This window comes from Cygnus olor, chromosome 8 (genome assembly GCF_009769625.2).
Source record: "Cygnus olor isolate bCygOlo1 chromosome 8, bCygOlo1.pri.v2, whole genome shotgun sequence".
Classification (NCBI taxonomy): domain Eukaryota; kingdom Metazoa; phylum Chordata; class Aves; order Anseriformes; family Anatidae; genus Cygnus; species Cygnus olor.
In genome coordinates, this window is record NC_049176.1 from 9252346 (window position 1) to 9268492 (window position 16147).

The 16147-nt window shown below is 42.4% G+C and overlaps 1 protein-coding gene across 1 annotated transcript in view; it reads left to right on the plus strand.

The window, feature by feature from the left end:
- The window catches only part of NOTCH2 (notch receptor 2), an 85611-nt gene that overhangs the window by 8472 nt on the left and 60992 nt on the right, over window positions 1-16147 (plus strand). Inside the window, exons 2-4 of the mRNA XM_040565961.1 lie at window positions 729-810; window positions 10458-10717; window positions 11410-11745. Of these exons, the coding sequence (XP_040421895.1) occupies window positions 729-810; window positions 10458-10717; window positions 11410-11745 (678 nt within the window). The remainder of the gene's footprint in view (window positions 1-728; window positions 811-10457; window positions 10718-11409; window positions 11746-16147) is intronic.

The following is a 16147-nucleotide window of genomic DNA, read 5'->3' on the forward strand; positions in this document are numbered from 1 at the left end:
ATTCTATGATTCTGTATTATACATAATGTCTTGTTTAAAATACAGTGCTGAAAATGGCAAGTTTGAGCTTCAGAGTATGTACTCTTTATGAATACCCAAGTCTTTGGTGGAAGACTTTAAGGTCTCTTATGTTTTCATTTATTCTCAGACAGTCCTGACAGGAATCAGAATACCACAACAGTAATGATGTAGCAGCAGATTCTGGATTGCTAGAAACTTATATCAGGGGAGCTTATGAGGGACAGATACCCCTATTTCAGTGCCAAGTGTCCCTGGAGATAGTAGAAAGGAAGGAGAAACTCTGACACAAGCTATTGTGAAAGAAGCTTTAGAAATTGTTGCCTCTTACTTCAGAGAATTTCATTATAAAATTTTGATCAGGAAGTAGTAACTGTCTGACACTAAAGTCAAAATACGCAAGTGCCGAAGTGATTATATGTAGCTTGTTGAAATTACTGCATGCTTGGCTTTGATGATATACCTAAAAGAAATTCTGGATGCATTTAGTAGCCTGATGAACAAATCTGTATTTGATTGTTCTTTCAGTCTGTCTCTTTTGATGCTGCCAAAGATTAAATAGAACTATGTGATACTGTCTTTGGTTTTGTTCCAGTTGTATAAAATTTTTAGTTAAAGGATTAATTCCCCAAAATATGTTAATGGAACTTTAACTTGACACGTACAGCTACTGAATTAAGTGTGTTTTTTTTTTTTCTTTCTCCTTTCAGCTTTACAGTGTATGGATGATTCCAAGCCTTGTGTTAATGAGGGAAGGTGCATTCCTTATCAAAATGGTACAGGATACTGCAAGTAAGTTGGCTTAATTTCTAACCATTTTAATTGTCAATGTTCTTTCATTCATAGTCCATAAAAGAAAGGAAATGAGGTTTAAGATTTTCTTAATCAGGTGCATTCAGCATAACAGTTTTAGCAAAGTCTGTGTTTCTTGCTAGTGCATTAGTTCTTCTGTGTTAACTTTTTATAATGTAAGAAATCTAGAGTTCTCATTCATATTCTTGGGTTTTGATTTCAACTATTTGATTTCTTTGCCTTTGGTTAGGAAGAGAGGCTAAATCAGTAAGAGGTGAGCACAAGTTAAGTCAGAACTTGCTCTTTGTCTTACAGCTTGTGTTAATTTATAGAACATCAGCCCAAAATATTTCCAAGTTTTTTCGGAACTACTCTGTGCTTTGAAGAGTGACAGTTCCCTTCCATGTGCTAGAAAGTAACAAACATGGAAGCTACAAACAAACAAAAAAGTCAAACAAACACATTTATCTTTTTCCTGTAACTGATTTTGGGAAGCGTTGAAACCTGTCGTTAATGGTGCCTTCACTTTGTTGTTGCATGGAAAACTGATCATCAGCAAGAGCTTTGGAGGAACATGATGTCTGGAGAATGGTATCACATCTGTTTAAATGTAGTTCATCTTTTTAACTGCATTATTTAGATTCTTAAAAATGAAGTTATTTTGCAAAAAGATAAATCTTCCTTGTTTGGCAGGTCTTGTTTACTACATCTGCAGTAAACGGATTTATTTTCTAAACTGTGTTTACTTCCTCAGTGCAAGTTGTACCGTTTTCTGGCACGCTAAATCCTTTCCTTAATGCTCACATTCTTTCAAAATAAGTGAATTTTGTCATGTTGATTTAGCTCAGCAAATACGTGGCTTGGCTCTTCACCCTCTCCTATACATCCATCTTCCCTAGCTGCACTCATTAGTTCTTTCTGTGAATATGGTGCACAAAACTTGATGTACTTAAATTGCAGCTGTGGCACACAAATCATAATCTAATTTAAGGTTCTCCGCAGTTTCAAATCAATCCCTGATATGCAGCAAGGCCACAAAAAGGCAAATATGTAACTTGTTGTTCCCTTTTTTTTTTTTTTTTAAAGATTTTAGCTGTTACTTCTTCCTAGGCTTTTCCTTTCTATTGCTTTAGGTTGCTGTCAACAGAAATGAGCTGCCCTTCTGAAAAAAAGTTGTAACTTTTCCTGCTTTTCTTTCCCATTTTAAGACTGAAACAAGAAATCGTGTGATGTTAGTAGGTCTTTCTGATGAGTATGTAAGTGTGTGACTGTGGAGCCAAAGTATGTGGGTCATTATGAAGGTAATAAACAAGATTGGTATTGATGTTGGTGCTGCTTGTACCTTCCAAAGGACATTTTCTCCAACTTGCGTGTTCCTGTTAACCATGCCTTAGACTGTTTACTTGGTTCATCCAAGAGTTTAACTTCCTTTTTGGTATCTGTAGTGCAGTCCAGATCTTGACACATTTCTCTTATCACAGTGGCAGATTTGACCACTCTTAATTTTTTTAGAACATGGAGCTATTTATAGTTCTAATGTCGCCTTCCTCCTTTTTGTGCAGTCTTCATGCAGATCTTAAGCCAACCCCTCCTTCAAATAATGTCTCAGTCCTTCTGCAGGCACCAGAGTAACTGGAAGGGCTGAGAGTACACAGAGACGAGTGTGTCTGTTTTCTAGTTGTGGCTCAAGAACATTTTTGGCAGAAAGGAAGGAAAAATAGCCCCCCAAAAAAGAAACAACAAACAAGCAACAAACCAAAAAAAGCCCCAAAACCTCAGTTGTGGAGACTTTACCTTTAGCAGGCTGATTCTTAGCATCCTGTTTTGGTTTTAACTTTTTTTTTTTTGTTCCTGCACGATGAGGAACTCTGAATAGGGGAACTTTTTATCTGTTGTAGTAAACTAAATGACTTTCTGAATTTTTGATGCCTGTAAGAGTAGATATGTTTTGTTCAGGAAACTGAACTTATTAACAGGGCAAGTGGCTAGGCTTGTAGATCTGCAGGATAGTTCACTGATTAGCTAAATCTCCACCCCTTCCACTTTTTTTCAAGTTTTCTGCAGTACTTCCTTTGCTGGGCAGTAGATTATTACAGTAGGCTCTCTTCCTCTTTCTCTACCTCCTCTCGGCAAAGTTGTTTTTTCTAGCTTGTGGTCAGTCCATCTAGTTAATCTTGCTCTCTGTAAGAAACAAGCGAGCAACTGAAGGAGAACCTGCATCTGAGGTAATCATATGTGGTGAATAAGACATTGGTGACATGAGTGCTGATAAGCAAAACATCTAGTCTAAATATTTGGCAAAGCAGTGAGTGGCAGCTTTCTTTGTCAGAAAATTGTGTAGCCTCTACTCCATTAAAAGAGGGAGGCTTGTTAGCAGAAAACTAGCTTTATTCTGGTGCATCTGGCTTCTGTTGTGGGAACGGCAATTGTGACCCTTGTAAGGAAATTAGAACTGGATCTTTATCAGACTGCTCTTGCGAGTGCCCTTTAAGTAGCTCAGTTCCCCTGGTGATGCTACGGGCCCATGGCTGTCATTTTGTGGCACTGTTTGATAGAATTACTGACCTTCTTTGACCTTGATTTTATATTTAGAAAATTACACATTCTTGTCTTTTGCTTCTTCCAAGGGCAGAAGTTTTACTTGAGAGTTTTTTCTGTACTCATTTGGAGACTAGTGTGGTGAGGAGGCAGACCTTACTCCAAGGAATGTGGATGTGTCTGCTGTAGAAATAAAAATGTGCTTTAGCAGAATGAAGGGAACCTGTCCTTCCAAGCTTTCTGGGTCCTGCTTTGGCAAAAAGCAGTTTCAGTGTGTGGTTTGGCTTGATGTTACGCTGCAGTGTTGTTTTCTTTCCTCAAAGCATCTCTAGGCTGCCTTTTGCTAAGCTTTTGTGTTAAGCTTGAGGGAACCTTCTTGCATACCGTTGTCTCCAGCAGGAGAGTCAGGATAACATCTCGCTGCTTAATGCTAATTGTGAACATCATGGGAAAACCTTTTCTTCTGGGGGATAGTACTGCTATCTTGCAATATTTTTGTGATTGCAGGAAGGCTGAGAAGGTGTGGGTACAGGCAGCTGTTCCAAGTACAAGCAGTGCAGAGATGCTAGCTATGCTGCCTGCTGTTTCCTGAGCACTGGAGTCTGCTCCACTGCAGGTGGATGTGATAACTTGGATGGTGACGCTCCTGTGTGTTCGGCGTGGGGCAGGGCCCTTAAACAGAGAATATCTTAGCTGGTTTCCCCATTCTTGGCAGCTGTGACTTCTTCCAGCTTCCCTCCCCTGTGCCCCAGTGACAGGGAGCAGAAGCAAGACTGTGCCAGGGAGAGAAGCAGAAGTAGGAAGGAAGGGAGATGGGGTAGGGGTGCTCCAAGCCTTGGGGAGGAAGCTGGGCCATGCTACTTCTCATGTTTTATAAGCTTCTAAGATGGGATTTTGACTTTAGGGACTGCTGCACTTTGTATGTGCAGAAGGGATATTGGTACCTAAAGTACTGTTTTAATGCTGATGTCTTTTGCTGGGTCTTGATGGTAAAAAGTGCAGTAGTAACCGTGGCTTGTTCGGTGCGCTTAGTCAAATGTGTTGAAGCAGGCTGATGCCAAAAGGGCTGTGTCCCTCAGCACATCCTTTTATGCTCAAAGCTGTCGGGGTCTGTGCAGCTCTGTGTATTTCAGCGCCTCTCTGGTGAGCAGTCTTTTTTTCTATTCATGTGCAGAAGTTTGTGCATGCTTTTAATTTGCACGGTACGGGTTTTACCTCTTGCGTGCAGATTGGCAACAGGAGGACCTCAAAGCATGCTAAACTCAGAGGCACCAAGCATGGCAGTAAGGGGCTTCTTACCCAATTCTACCCCCCTGAGTAACTTCAGCCCCCCCTACCAGGATTTTGACCTACCTGTCTTTCCAGATGGGTCGTCTTAGATCTGAGTTAGAGTTCATTTATGAGGACTTCTGGGACTGAAGACAAAATCCTAGACTAAGACTGTTTCGGGGACTGCAGCAGATATCTTCTCAGGATTGTTCTTGAGGGACTAATCACTCCTAGACCAGTCAATGGGGAATACCCACAGGAGACCTTGTAGCAGGATGAGGTCTGAGAGTTTTCCAGAAGAGGCTAAATGCAAAAGTTGAAAAGTTGTCCCTTTCTGAGAATGGGCTGCCCTTTCCTCTTCCCTTCGGTCTCCTTTTAGAAGTTAAAAGAGGCCCTAGAGACCAGGGTAGAGGAGAAAGGGGAGAGTACATACACTTCTCTGCTTCAAATCTGGGAAGAGTAGTGACTTGAGTCACTGGATCAAAACTTTGTTGTGATTTACCCATGCAGACCAAAAGCTGTTCAGAACTCAAATGGTTAGAAAACGCTGAACTAAATGTTGCTCGTTCAGGCTTCAGCTGCTGTTATTCCTTTGTATACAGCCGAGCTGAATGCTGTAGAAGTGCTTTCTGTGGACTAGAAACAATGGTTGTGTACTGCTTTAAGTGCAGAACAGAGAGACCATCCCATCCCATGGTTTGCATTCAAAGTATGACGCATAAATGAGAGCCTTGAGACATGGGAAGGAACGCTTACAAAGCTAACTAGAGGATCCTGTTCTCCCTCCTGAGAGGAGGTGTAGGTGTGGGAGTTGGAAGCCGGGAGCCAGAGGGAAGTCTGGTTAAAATCTGTAGCAAAATAGTTGAGACCCTTCTCACGTTAGTCATCAGGCTGCATTTTTTTTCCCCGCTGTTGAGGCATCTTCCAATCAAAGCGAAGGGAGTGTTGGGCTGGTGGGGGTAGAAGCAAGCCTGCGAGGAAATTCTTCCCTTCGCACTCTAAAGTAAAACCATCTGCTTCCTTCTGTGCATCTCCAGATGATATCACTGGGCCCGAATAGGAAACTCCCATGAAAGTCAAACATCTGGTAGACTGGTTAAAATGGCCTATAAGGTGCATTTGAAGAGACTATTCCAACGAATGTGCGCAGGGAAATAGGGTATGGCAGGTGAGGAGGTTTTTCCAGCAGAACAGACGTTTTCCAGCAGCTTTTTAAAAGGAAGAGCTAAATATTGGGAGGTAAATTCAGTGTAGCTTTGTAGCAGAAGAGAGAAAAAATGCGGCTTTTGTGAGTCTCCTGTTTTCAATTTGTAGCGTTAGAGTGAATGCGGCTCTGTGGATATGGGGATACTTCAGATTTGGATAAATACCTTCATTTTGTTTTTACATCTCTTGTTTAGCTCCATGAGAGCCTGTGCTAAGGCAAATGCAGGCTGGAGCTGAAAAGGAGGAAAAAAATGGGTTGAGCTCTGACTAAAGTATTTGTGCTGGAAAGTAGCCCAGAGAGAGTAAAGGAGAAGCTTTAATTAGAAGCAGCTGCATAGCTGATGCAGCCCACAGGACATTTTCCCATTTCAAACTCTAGCTTTCTGAAATCATGATATGAATTAAGTTGTATGTGAAATTTGTTCTTAAAAGATTAAATTCCTGTTGAAGTAGGTTAAGAGAGCTCATGTCCTTCCAGAAAGTGACAGAACAAACTTCATCTTCCTGTTTCTGTTTCTGAGTGTTAGATGGAAAACTGAGGAGAAACAGTGGCTTTTATTTGGAAAAGATTTGGTTTCCTGTTCTGAGCATGTCATTTGGAGCTGACACAAGCTGCTACAATTTTAAGCTGCTCAGTAGACAAGTGTTTTTTTTTTTTTTCTCCCCTTCCTAAAGAGCTTGAAAGAGTAGGTTGGGATGAGAACTAAGCAGGGGCAGTGGGAAGCTGGAGTTGCTGCTGAGGTTCTGAACAGTGGAGGATAATCATATCCTTTAAGAAATCTGGACTTAGACCCAGCTTTTTCAGTGTTTGCCTCTGTTTTTATAGAAACAATTTGGTGCCCAGCATGAGTCAGGGGCAAATGCTCACAGTTTTGTCTACGCCAACGTTTAGAACTAAATCACTAGTATTTGTGCCTAGAAACGTTGTTGACAGGAGACATGGCTGAAAATCTGAACTGTCTTTTTTGTTGTTCTTTCATGTTCAGAAAGGGTTGCAGTGAATTGCTGGAGGGGAAAGTTGCATAACTGTGTGATTGAGCACTTAATCAGGAGAGCGAAATGGTGGGTATGAGGGCTGCATATACCTGACTTAGCATCTTTACGGAGGCAGGCATGTTCATCTGGCATATTCTGTGAGGCTTTGCCCTATCCAAATGTAAAGAGCTTAAGTTAAAAGAGCTTTTGCTGTTCCCTGCTGGAAAATGCGTTCACGTTCTTCTGATTAGCCTCAGAAGATACTGGAACAAGCCTGGTCTTGGAGCGCTGTTCAACTTTCTACCAGAATGGTTAGGTACAAAGTGCTGGGATGTTTGTGGGTGATGGTTGTGAGTGTCACTGTGGAGCCTAGGTCTCAGCTTTCCTTTTTTTCTCAGCGTGCCTGCGATGCTCTTATAGTGTTTTGGCTCCCTCCTCCCCATTACCTAGGGCAGCAGTTAAATGTGCCCCATGAAAAGGCATTTCGGGTTTTATCTTTTTGCCGTGTTTGGGTTTATTTTGTATTTGTTGGAGCAGTTAGGAGTGTTAGAAGCCTCTTGTGTTTGCCTGATGTCCTAGAAGGGGTTCTGTGAAGTCCTGCTTTGTTGCTCTTTCTGTCATGATAACGATGACTACACGTGCAGAGCCTGCATTTGCTGTGGGTCCCACCGCACTGTGCCACTGAACAAGGTCAAGCTGCCCGGACCCTCTTCCCTGGCTGTGGTAAAACCACAAATCCCGATCCTGGAATCTTGTAAGCTTCCAGGACTGAAGTTCAACTTGACTATACCCCTTCGTTAACTGCATGTGGACGTCCAGAAACGTGATTTGGCTGTAGGTCGCCAGGCAGCGCAGCGCGTGCGGGCCAGAGTGCCGTGGGAGGCGAGCCATCCTGCAGCTCCTGGCACGGCCCTGTCTGCTGGGTGCCAGCTTTCTGTCTGATCCAGCTCCTGCGCGGCCGTGATGTAGCCCGCTGGTGTTTGGGCTGATTTCTAACCCATATCTAGGAGGGATTTGGGATGTCAAAGGAAAAACTGTAGAACTGCCGCGGTTTAGGCCCAGAATGCACGAAGATTGCCTCTGGAGTGGTGTGGCAGCAGCTTGTGCTGACTGAGAGCCTGCAGCTGTTGCACCGAGGATGGCACAAGAAGCAGAGGCTATTCTGCAAACGGCATTGTCTCAGAACTCACAGTCTGTGACTTTATTAATCCTGCCTTGCCCTGCAAAAACTCTCCTTTCATGTCTGTTCTTGGGTATGAAGTTGAAAGTATTAAGGCATGGTGAAAGGAGCCTAATTTGGGCGTGGAGAACGGTAAATTATGATTACGCACATATGACTTAGTTGCTTTAGACAGATGGCTAAAGCTAGTTAATAAATTTTAACATGAGAAAAAACAGTTGTGGTCATCTAGTAATGACCTCTTGCGTAACTCAGATAATAACCTCTCTGAATAGCTGTGTTTGAACTAGCGTGCATACTCTTTCTGCAAGCAGCCAATCGTGGTGTGCTTTTAAACAAGCCTGGATGATGGAGAAATTCCACTGCAACCTTAAATGTGTTGTTCCAGTTGTTTCTTTCCACTGCTGAGAGCCTGTATGCAAGTCTGTGTCTGAAAGTGAAGTGTGTTCTATTTCTAATTGGGGTTTATCTTGCTTGAACTTCTCACTGCCAAGTCTCGTTATACCCGTGCCTTCTCGACTGTGAATTATTGTTAAATCTTAGTTTTTGTGGGCAGTTGGAGTCTTTGATTAACTGTCTCCTTCCCTTCTCCCTTTGGAAGGGACTGAGCCACCTGAGCCTTTCATTGTGTACAGTTTTCTATTAATCGTTACTGTTGGCTTCTTTGAATTCACTTCAATTCCTCCTTCATAAAAAGCAGACACTGAAGCTGATTTGATAATGGTTGTAGTATTATCAGCTGTATCATAATCTCACTTACTCCTACTTGGTATTGGCTCTCTGTACACCTAACGTATTTCTGGGCAAACTAGAAATTGCGCTAGAAATTGGTGTTCAGCTGACTCCTGAGAACCCTGAGAGCAAGTCTGCCTTTCCTAGATCAGTGCCCCGTTTTGGGGAGAATTCTTTATAACGTTCTGTTTTAGATATATGACTTTGTAGTGCTAAAATATATTTCACTGACCAGCGTGTTAAGCAGTCTGTGCTGCTCTCTGTCAAGAGCTTGTCTTCTTTTACCTTCAAGCTTGATCAGCACTGATGTTTTCCTTTGTTATTCGTTGATAGAAGAGGAATGAGAGCAGGCCCCTGTAGCATGGCCCCTCAGAAAACAGACCGTTCTTTGATTTAAATGGAATTTTAAGGCCTATCAAGTTAGGTTTCTCAATCCACCATACGTTTTTACATGCTGAAGGAAGAGGCAGTCTCTCCACAGTTAGGTTCTTGTCCTAGGGCAAGAGACTTTGTGCGTTTCTTGGAGCTGGAATCTCCTCTCTTTGGACTTGAGTAACTCCTTGATTTCATAATTGTATCTATCCTGTCCTGAAAGGAAGCATAGCTGATGTTCACCTCTGAAGTCTCTGCATTGAAATAGATGTTCTCTTACACAGCCTGTGTGTATCTTGGATTACTTAGCAGTTAAAGCATGCAGCTCTGCACTCCAGGAAAAAACAGCGAGTGAACTCTTGCATTTTGTATGTTCGGTGGCATTTTCTTCTAGTATATCATCTTGCAGCTTCCCGCTACCTGAAAGAAAGAAATGGAACGATGGGTGGCAAAGGAGGTGCTTGCAGGCTTGCTTGCCTGGGTCCTGGATCACTGGAAGTTCAATGGAAACTGCGTGGTACAAAGGCCAGTTAAAAGATGGATTACAGCTGACAAGCAGAGTCAGGCTGTATTGACATAAGTTTAGGTTAGAGAGAAATAACTACAATTATTCTGCAATCACAGATCTTTGTATAAAAATATGGCCCTGGTTATAGATAGTGTGTATGTGTATTCATTCTTCTGTGGGAGAGGGAGGAACAATGACCTTGTCGTTGGGGTGCGAGCCAGGGGCGTGGGAGACCTGACTTCAGCGCTTGTGTTGCTGGTTGAGAGCAGGCTTCAGCATGTCGCAGTCCCAGATTCACTTATCAACATGAGGATAACAATGTGTTCCTGTCTCATGGGAGTGCTGGGGAGAAAGATCTGCTGAGGATCTGGAGGCCCTCAGACACCGCATTTGTACAAGCTTTATAAATATTCTGGGAGATGGATAATACCTGTTATTAATACCTGTTACCTAGTCTACTGGATTTCATTCTGAAAAAGGGCGCTTATTAGAAGGGGAAAGGTGCAAGGAGTTAGTTGTTACTCAGCAGTTCTTGAGCACTCGGGTTTTTGCTGAAATTTTGAAAGGAAGTGCAAGAAGAAGTTCTTGCTGTTAATGCAGCCCTGATTGTATGCAGTACTTCACTATTTTGTAATGAATGATTTCTCAGTCCAAAGCGAAGTTTTCATTTGTCTCGTTGACATTGCTCAATCCCAGAGGAAGGTCCTGTCTGCTACATCTATAATCTTAGCATTTGGGGCTCAGTATTACTATTATTTATGGCAAATTCTGAGAGCTTAGGTGGTGGTGGGACTTTGTTTCTGTTATCTTCCCAGGACACCGAGGCTTAAGGTGAACGTGCCGCAAGTAATTTCTTCTCTATTGCAGGTGTCGAGAAGGCTTTCTTGGAGACTACTGTCAGTACAGAAACCCCTGTGAAAGCAATACCTGTAAGAATGGGGGAACCTGTGAAATGACATCGCTGATAGGAAAGGCTACCTGCAAGTGTGCTCCAGGGTTCACGGGAGAGGACTGTCAGTACTCTGAATCGCACATCTGCTATGTGTCCCAGCCCTGCCTGAATGGAGGAACTTGTCATCCCCACAGCCAGGAAACATACGAGTGTGTCTGTCCTCCAGGTTACACAGGTGGGATTCTGCATTTGTGCCTTTGGACTCCCTCTTTTGTGAATTACTCAGTCCTAGAATGTTCTGGGGCGGCTGTAATGTGCTCTCAAATTTAATAGCTCTAGCACAGGAAATGAGAGGAAGTACAAATGACTTCATGACCAAAAAAAAAAATAAAAAGAGGGGGGTGGGGAGAGAGAGTCAAACTCCATACCCTTTATACATAAACAGAAAGATATTTAGATCTTGTGGGGTTGTCCACATGGGAAAACTGACTGTAGAAGCTATTCTGAAATGTCTGTTACAATTTGAATTCATAGTCTACCTTCTAGAAAAAAAAAAAAAAGGTAAATTTGGCGAGCAAAACCTTTCTTTGGGAAACTTTTAATTGTTTGCCTGAGGAGAAGCATGGAAACTCACTCCTTCCTTTCTTGAAGGGAAAGTAGAAGAGTATGTCAGCGTGGTATGATTTTAGGTCATGGGTTATTTTTATAAATAACACCATCCTGTATCTTGCTGGTAACCTATAAATAAAATGGCTTCCTACTGTAACCAACAAATTGATTTTGTTTCAAATGTTGTAAAAATGTATATAATTTTACATGTGTGGTTTAGATTAAGATGTAGCACACCAACCATTTTGAGTTAGCATGAAGCATGAAATATGGAACTGTTTTTCCCTATTAATAGTTTCTTATGTCTTGATCCTGCAGGAAAAGACTGCCAATGGATCGATGCCTGTACATCTCAACCTTGTGCCAACGGAAGTACTTGTACAGTATCTGGAAATAAGTTCTCCTGTATCTGTCTGTCTGGCTACACTGGCCAGAAGTGTGAGATAGATGTGAACGAATGTGCCACTTCAGGCCTTTGTCAACATGGTGGGACCTGTGTCAACGTGCCTGGTTCATACCGATGCCAGTGCAAGCCGGGCTATACAGGGCATCGCTGTGAGAGCACGTATGTGCCATGTTCACCATCACCCTGTATGAACGGAGGAACTTGTCACCAAACAAGTGACTTCACCTTTGAGTGCAACTGTCTGCCAGGTAAATTAATGGTGCTTATTCAAAATGTTAGGTTCTGTAGCCTTGTCACTGTGTTCCTGTTTCCTGTCTGTGTTCTTCTGAAAACTTCTCCCTTGGAGTATATGTGTGACACTGTTGTAAGATTGAGTGGAGAAATCTGAGCAAGGTGGGGAGCTCGGCTAGGATCTTACTTTCTGGGTATTAGTATTTCATACTGTGAAAGGGAGAGGAATATTGGATGGGTGAGTGATGGGATTGGTTAGAGCATGGCCAGAAGACTACAGATTTCTTTGGAACCCAATGAGAGACAGAGGTAATCAAATAGGTAAAAAGTGATGTAGATTCAAGGTTAGGGTGTTTCCTGATGCACATTTAGAATGTCAGATTCTGTTAACACCCAGAAAGAGGTTGTTTGTGCTAATGAGGGTCACAGTTAAAATCAGTGTTTGAATGAAAATGAACATTTGTCTCTTTATTCTCAGTCTCTATTACTAAAACACACTAGTTTCTATTCCTTTCCTTTTCCCCTCGAGTTCTTCCAAATCTTACAGGGTACATTTTCCAGCTCGCCATACCCTTTTTGTCCTGTAACTTACCTCCAGGGAAGTTATATTTACTTGGTTTCTGATGCTGTTAGTTTCTCTGAGCTCATCCACAGGAGAGATAACATGCTTACTCAGTACCATGGACTGACTGTATTGATTCTGTCTGTCAAGTCTGGGCTCCAGTCACCAAGGGCATCTGTCTCTACAAATGACTGGGTGTCACCTGCCCGGGACCCTGGCAGTCTCATCCTGCCCTGCTCCCCCCCATCTACTTATCATACCGACCACAGAGCAGCACTATTTTTCTTTGCATAAGTGTGGTGGTTTTTTTTTTTTTTTTAGGTTCATATTTTTAATGAGTAATTCAGTCCATGGGAAACTGAATGTTTGGAAATGCTTTTGACTAGACTTCCACTTAAGTGTATTGCAGTCTGGCACATGAACGCTTAGTGTGTGGTAATCTAGAAAACTAAACTCTCTTCCCTTGAGCTTTTCTTTTATTATTTATGTGAAAGATGTTGCTGTCGTATACTGTTTAGGGTGAATGCTGAATTGACTGCATTCTTGTGAGGATTAGCTGGAGTCATAAGCATGTGTGGAAAGAGTATTTAGAACTTAAGTTGTAAAGAGTACTTTTTGGAGATCTTTGTCTTGAATTGTTAGCTCAAGTGACCTTAAATACACGGTGCCAACCTTAGCTGGGGTGTGCACTACAAATTTCAGGGTAGTCTGAGCAAGCATGTGACTCTGAAAAAATTAGGAAAGTTGATCTTAAAATAGAAGATTGTATCATCATTGTGTGAAAGCAAGTGTTTCTAGCTGTGCTTAAAGAAAGTGTTTAAACATACAGGGTCTTTGAAAATGCTGTAAGCAACAGTTGTTTTCTGGTTTGCATCTTTTTAAATGAAAAATGAAAGCTGACAATTTCATTTTAAAACGAAATTGTCATCTTGATCACTTCCATCATCAAAATTCAGAATTTTCTTAGATTCTCTTTAACCAGTACAAGAAATCCAAGATCTCATGCAGAAGCCTCACTGTGGGGGGAAGAGGAAAGGAGGATCGAAGGACTTGATCCTTTGCTGATAAGGCAGTCTGCTTTTGTGACTCTCCCGCAGGGATGTGAGTCTGGGTAGGAGCACGCTTTCCTTCAGGCAAGTGTGTGGGCTGGCTACACGATGGTCAGGAAATGAAAATGAGATTGCTATAGTAACAGCTACACACCCACACTGCTCACAAACGGTTTGGATTATTAGCTGACTTTTTGGACTTCTAATATAACGTGCATAGTGTGGGTGAGTTAGTGCTGCTATGAGGGCCTTCATTTCTGTATTTACTGTATTTACTTAAGCTGGCCATATGGTTTTGCTAATTTCATTTTTAAAACTAGTCATCTGAAAAACAGGAGGGGAAAAAAAGAGGTGGGAGAGTCCAAAATGCTTACTTTAATCCGTTTGATAAAGGCAAGGCATCCAGCCATTTCTGCCCCCTTAGAGTAAAGCATCCATTGTGAAATTCCTGAAGTTTTGGGATCGGTGGCCTGTTGCACCCAGGGAAGAGGTGAACAAGTCCTGCTCATCTGGAAGACAGTGCCAAGATTATGGACTAGGAATTCCTCTTCAGACTCCCTCTCTGAATTGGAACAGAGCTGATGATACTGTGACTATAAAAGGAATTGCTCTAGCCCTTCTTTTTGGACTGCCTTAAGATGTTACCAGCATTAAGGTTATAGAGGCAGGAGACAGTTTCAGCTTGAACTACTGGAATGGTTTTTGAAATGATTTTTGCATCCTGTGACCTGTGAAAGTGCTTTGAAGAAACTGATTGCACCAGAATAGCAATTTAGGCATAATTAAATTACTCCTGGTGCTGAAATGGGATTGTGCTTCTCATAGAAGCATGCGTTAAAGTGAATTTCATTTTTCTTGTGAGTATAGATACTTGAGGATGAGAGCTTGAAAATACGGAGAAACCCCACAACCTGGAGTTACACATGTCGCAGCAGCTTTTTAAATTATTTTTACAGTATCACAAGTACTGTTCATGTACAGTGTAGTCAAGCTGATGCTTTTCAATTCTCAGGTTCCCATTTCTGTCGTGGGTTTACGCAAATCTTCCATTAGGTAATTCATAAAATCGTGTATTAGGAGAAGTCAGCTTTTGGTGGCAAGTGTAAGTGAAGAGATGTGCTGTCAATGTTACACCTGTGTGAAAGGTAACTTATTTTTTTTCTAACCATCCAGCATAACTGTTTTTCCTCTGGGCTTTGCTGATTATTTTTTTTGATTTCAAAGCAAGCACGTAGACATGTAAGCACGTTAGGTCGTTGTAATAGAAAGCCATAGTAAAAAAAAATACTCCTGTGAAAGAGACTTAACCTGAAGTACTAGCAACTCTTTAAATATAAGAATGAGCTCATGGTTATAAATGTTTGACAAAAAAGGAGTTTTTTTGGCAACTAACCTTCAATGGAATGTTAAACAAGTCAATAGAGGAAGTTCTTAGCTGGGAAAGTGATTATTCATTGTTATCCATCAAAATAATTACCCATTAACCAAGATAAGGACCCTAGGGAATTCCAAGGGCTTGTTCAGGAAACTATCTGTCAGGCCAGAACGGGCTGTTTACGAGAGCTGGAGCACTTCCTGGGAAGAGGAAGTAACCTCGTGCCGTGGTGCCGCCGTGCATCGAACCGACCGTGCTGCGAAGCCGGCACCACCCATGGCTCCGGGAGGGGTTCTGCCCAGAAACGTCCTCGTGCGATAGCATGGTGCAGGTCGGTTCTGGTGTAGAGATCTCTAACTTCTCATCAGCAGTCCCTGAATCTGGCAGTAACTTGGTATTTCTGTTCAGGTGTCCTGCCCTCGTGCTTAATGGGTCTTGCACAAGTCCGAGGTGCAATCTGTAGGCTGAAGTAAGGGAAGTCCCTTAGGATTTGGAGGGAGTTGGATTCAGTGCTGTGGAGTGCCGATGACATAGGAGGAAACTTATTTGCTTGTATCCCTCTGTACTAGAGGAGGAAGAGCATGCCTTTAACAGTGGGAATGCTTTTCCCCTGGCGGTTCTTGTTCTGCAGTTGGCTGTGCTCGGAGATGTAGAGCAAAAGTCTCTGGGAGGGAGAAAGCAAAGGACAACATGCAGCTCCCAGCACAGGGGGAAGCAGGAAGCGGTGTCAGGTGTCCAAATACATCCAAACAGCGAACTCTTCGGCTCTCTGGAAAAGAGTCAGATGACGTAGCGGCAAAGTCGGGTCCTGGGACCCAGCCGGAGAAGGTTTGTGTCTCAGCAGCTTCTCGCACGTTGCGGTCCGGCGTAGGTGTGTTGGCCCAAACAGCCGTGGCTCCAAAGGACTGATCTGAAGAATGAAAGTGAACCTCGGCCAGCTTTATTTACAAATTCAGCAGGTCACAATATTGCAGAGTATGTCGGGCTTGAAACCGACGTGAAAGTCCTGCCTTTACAGCTTTTAGATGGTCTGAAAGTAAGCCAAAGTTGTTCTCTAGAGTAAGAAGAATTTTAAAGGGGATTTGGGAGTTGGGAAGTTACCAAAAAGGAAACTTGTGTTTTCTTCAGCTGTATACTCAAAATAGTGTCATCTTTACCATTTCAGCCCTTCCTGATTCATTTCCCTTGCAGATGTGTGTTTTTTTTCTCTGACTGAGCACACTTGGATGTGTGACATTTCTCTTGAACCTTTTGCTGCACTATTTTTTTTTTGTTTTGTTTTTTGTTTTTAGCTGCTTTTTGTTTCTATTCTGCTGGCTCTAGTGGTATTCTTCTGCTTTTGGGGTAGGACGAATGGCTTTCTACGTTTGTGTGAGAAGCTTGAGGGCCAGCTCTTAGATGTTAGTATAGCTGGTGAAAGTGGCTTGGGGAGG